This window comes from Lolium perenne, chromosome 7, assembly GCF_019359855.2.
Source record: "Lolium perenne isolate Kyuss_39 chromosome 7, Kyuss_2.0, whole genome shotgun sequence".
Classification (NCBI taxonomy): domain Eukaryota; kingdom Viridiplantae; phylum Streptophyta; class Magnoliopsida; order Poales; family Poaceae; genus Lolium; species Lolium perenne.
The window spans coordinates 164,955,607-164,959,561 of NC_067250.2; the positions used below are offsets into that span (position 1 = coordinate 164,955,607).

The window sequence follows — 3,955 nt, forward strand, 5'->3', positions numbered from 1 at the left end:
CCGCGCCAAGGCTTCCGGCTCTGAAGCCGGAGCTAGCGGCGAGGCCTCCGCCAAGAAGCCAAAGACGACGAAACCACCTCCGCTTGACTCAAGGAAGGCGGAGCGTGCGCGTCTACGGATGCTCTCGACGGCTGGCCAGGGCACACGCCCCATCATTCCCGGCGCCCCGTGAGTTTCCGAGCATGATGCGATTTTTACTTAGCGAAATTATTTCTTGTCTAAACCCTTTCACTTGTTTGCAGGAATCCGAAAACCGCTGCCACGTGGACCACCAGCCAGAGCCCATCACGAAGTACATGAAGAAATCTCCGGCTGTTGGTCCCTCTACTCCAGTTCCACCCAGCGCTTCCCACCCAACTCCTCAACCGTCGCCTCCTCAGGCTGACCCATCTCCCCCGCCTGCCGCAAACACTCCACCGGAGATAATTCCGGTTAGCAGCGGGCACCTGGAGGAAGAAGATCCCAAGGCCAAAAGCCCTGCCCAAGAAGAGGCGGAAACACAAGGCCAAGGAGATGCGGAAGTCACTTCCGAGAAGGCTGGAGAGGGCGCTGGCGACATAGTCGTTTTTCCGAAGAACTTCGGAGATCCGGCGGACACCACTTCCACCCCCAAGGCGTATGCCACCAAGTTTTTTAACAAGCTGACTGAGGCGGAGAAGTGGGAACTTGAACAAGACCTGCTCAACGCCATGCTGAACAACGCCTGGGGGAAGCCGGATTCCAGGACATCGGAGATCCAGGACTTCAAGAAAAACATTGGCCAGTTCTGCGATCAACTTATCTGCAAGCAAAAGGTACTCCCCAGTAGCCCCCAAGCATGTAGGCGGAAACTCAAAAAGTAGTTAGCGCTTAAATGCTTAGAGAAAAATTACTTCCGGGAAAGTTTTTTAGAATGGACCAGTAGCCCCCAAGCATTATGGCGGAAAAGTTCCGGCAATGATGCTTTAAAAGAAACCACTGCTACAGGCGGAATTTTTACTCCTGCACTGTTTAAATTTTACAGGAACAGCAGGCGCTGCACTACGAGCTGCACGAGACCATTGCCTGCAGCGCCGCGTTACTACGAGTCGGGCGGAAAATATCCGGACCACGAAGGATGAGAATGCGGAATCGGCTAAACAACTGCGTACGCCCAAGGTTGGTTTCCACCTTCTTCGTTATTAACCAAATTCCGACTTCAAATTTGCTGTTAACGTATATTATTATAGGCGCATCCTCCTCCCTTGCAACAGCTTCGACTGAACTTGAGAACCTGCGCTCCTCGTACCAAGAATTGGAGACGAAGCTAAAGGAGGCGGAACTTAAGAGGGAGCAGGCCGAAAAGCAGCTGGCGGAGAAAAACTCCGAGCATATCAGGGAGAAGGGCGAGCTGGAGCTGAAAAAGAATGCTGACAGCGAGACCATCAGGAGGCAGCAAAAGGAGCTCAACGGACTCCGGAAATTCATGGAGACAGCGGAGCAGCACTGGGACTTGCTCAATGAGAACATCTTGGGTATGATATCGGAACCTTGTCAAGATATTTGCTCCGACTCTTTTTTACTTTGCGCTTAAATTGCGTGCTTATATCCTGATTATCTTTTTATGTAGAGCCGCTTGGGTACCCGGAACAGCGCCGGAATTTGTTCCCACGAGACGATCTTCTGCAACTCGCGGGTGATGACTGCAAGGATCTCATCTCCGCCTCCCGCAAAATATGCCATAATTTGAACATCAAAAGGAGCCGCACTTGTGACGTGCGCAAGCTTATTGGTAAGATGGACGTTCTGCGGAGCTGGTGATCGATCTACAAGCATCTTCAGCCCGAGGCGCAGCTGCAATGGCCTTGACCATGTGCCTAGCACATACTCCGGGTCTTGATCTTGATGAAGTGACCACGGGCGTTCCTCCGGATGCGGACGTCGGCGAGCTGCTGGATGCAGTGAGCGGCTACGACACCCGCATCGCGCGCAGGATCCGGCACGAGGAATTCTACGACAAGGTCGTCCTCGCTGCTGACGAGGCCTTAGAAGCGGAACTTTTGAAGGATCTCGACGCCTGTGCGCGACCTGCGGAATCCGGAGCCGAGTTTACCTGGACCAGCTCCAAGGATGCGCCCAAGAAGAACCCAAGATCAGCACCGCTGCTTCCGAAGAAAAGGAAAGTGAAGAAGACGTATCTTCTCCGGCCGAAGGCGCCAAGGAACAAGATCCGAGAGGGCAAAACTTCTCCGGCTAAGGGGAGTGAGAACTTTTATTCCTGCGGGAAAAGCAATGCATCATTTTGGCCCCAGCGAGGGTTTGTAATAAGACTTTAAATTCTTAAGTAGCTAGGAACGAAACAATTATGCATGGGGCGGAAACACTTATCCTGCTATCCGTTAAATATTGTGTGCATGTTTCGTTTTATGTCGGAAAGCAAGTGCTGACTTCGTTATTTTCCGGCTTGCTCGCTTGACCTTCCACGAGCCGGAAAACCTTAGCCGGAAACGCTCGCCAGCGGCGACGAAGCCCAATGGCAGTCCGTCCATAACCGTGGAAACAAGCCCCCAGGCATAGGTGCCGGAAATCGCTACTAGGAATCCACGAGTTCGCAACAGATAACAACTTTATCAGAAAACTTAAGCTTACGTCCTAAAGGACGATTTTGAAAATCACAACTTTCATACACGCCTAGGCGGAAAAAATCCAGCTCTGCGGTTTTAGTTGGAAAAAACATACACGATCTAAAATGAACAAGTAAAGGAGGTAAAGGACTCAAGGAGTGAACCAAAAGCTTTATTTCATTGATCATGTATAACTATTACAGAGTTTAGAACTCGGAAAATGTATGCTAAGTGTAGAAAGGACGTAGCTGTGCGATATTCCAAGGGCGATCTGTTTCATCGTAGATGTCATCCGGATCCTCACGCTTGCGTTTCCGGTGCCGATTAGCAGGTCTATCCCTTAACTCGCGGAAATCGACAAGGTAGTACGACCCGTTATGAAGCACTTTGCTAACGACGAAGGGTCCTTCCCATGGAGATTGCAGCTTATGGTCTTTCACCTGTCGAAGGCGGAGGACCAGGTCTCCTGCCATAAAGGAGCGTTTCCGAACTCGACGACTGTGATAACGTCGGAGCTTTTGCTGATAGATGGCGGATCTCTGATCTGCTAAGTTCCGAGCTTCCTCGATCAGGTCCACAGATAGCTGTCTTGCCTCGTCAGCTGTTTCTTCATTGTAGGCGGAAACTCGCGGTGAATCGTGGATGATGTCGGAGGGAAGTACGGCTTCGGATCCGTATACCAGGAAAAAAGGGGTAAACCCTGTTGATCTGTTAGGGGTAGTTCGTAAACTCCACAGAACAGCCTCCAACTCATCAGCCCAAGCTCCGGCTGCTCGTCGCAGCGGTCCTTCAAGGCGTGGTTTAATTCCTGATAATATTAGGCCGTTAGCCCTTTCAACCTGACCATTGGACTGTGGATGAGCCACGTATGCGAGGTCCGATCGTATCCCCATTGTCTCACAATAATCCCTCAATTCTCCTTGAGCAAAGTTCGTGCCATTATCTGTGATTATGCTGTGCGGGATGCCGAATCTCATCACGAGGCTGCAGACGAATTTTAGTGCCGTAGCACCGTCGGCTTTTCTCACTGGCTTAGCCTCGATCCATTTGCTGAACTTGTCAACAGCGACCAGGAGGTACTCAAAACCGCCGGGAGATGATTTTTTTAACTTACCAACCATATCAAGCCCCCAGACCGCAAATGGCCAGGTGATAGGTATGGTCTTCAGCTCTTGGGCTGGAGCGTTTGGTTGAGTAGCGTAGTACTGACAACCTCGGCAGGTCTTGACTATTTTATCAGCGTCTTCTTTAGTCTGTAAGCCAATAGAAACCTAACCGAAAAGCTTTTGCAACGAGTGATCCGGGAGCGGCGTGATGCCCGCAGTCCCCTGCGTGGATCTCTCGAGGATTTCAATGCCATCTTGATTGGAGAC

The 3,955-nt window shown here is 51.2% G+C and overlaps 1 protein-coding gene across 1 annotated transcript; it reads left to right on the plus strand.

The window, feature by feature from the left end:
- Positions 1-291: 291 nt before the first annotated feature.
- LOC127303838 (uncharacterized) lies at positions 292-1,779 on the plus strand. The gene is made up of 3 exons (XM_071824094.1): positions 292-794; positions 1,004-1,493; positions 1,589-1,779. Exons 1-3 carry the CDS (start codon positions 297-299, stop codon positions 1,777-1,779), a joined length of 1,179 nt encoding a protein of 392 aa, XP_071680195.1. The 5' UTR covers positions 292-296.
- Positions 1,780-3,955: the final 2,176 nt, after the last annotated feature.

What these genes read in the sequence shown, in the direction of transcription:
- LOC127303838 (XM_071824094.1), top strand. Translation starts at nt 297, where the DNA reads ATGAAGAAATCTCCGGCTGTTGGTCCCTCTACTCCAGTTCCACCCAGC. An exon ending in AACTTATCTGCAAGCAAAAG is followed by an intron (nt 795 to 1,003) that starts GTACTCCCCAGT and finishes TAAATTTTACAG; the next exon opens with GAACAGCAGGCGCTGCACTA. An exon ending in GCTCAATGAGAACATCTTGG is followed by an intron (nt 1,494 to 1,588) that starts GTATGATATCGG and finishes CTTTTTATGTAG; the next exon opens with AGCCGCTTGGGTACCCGGAA.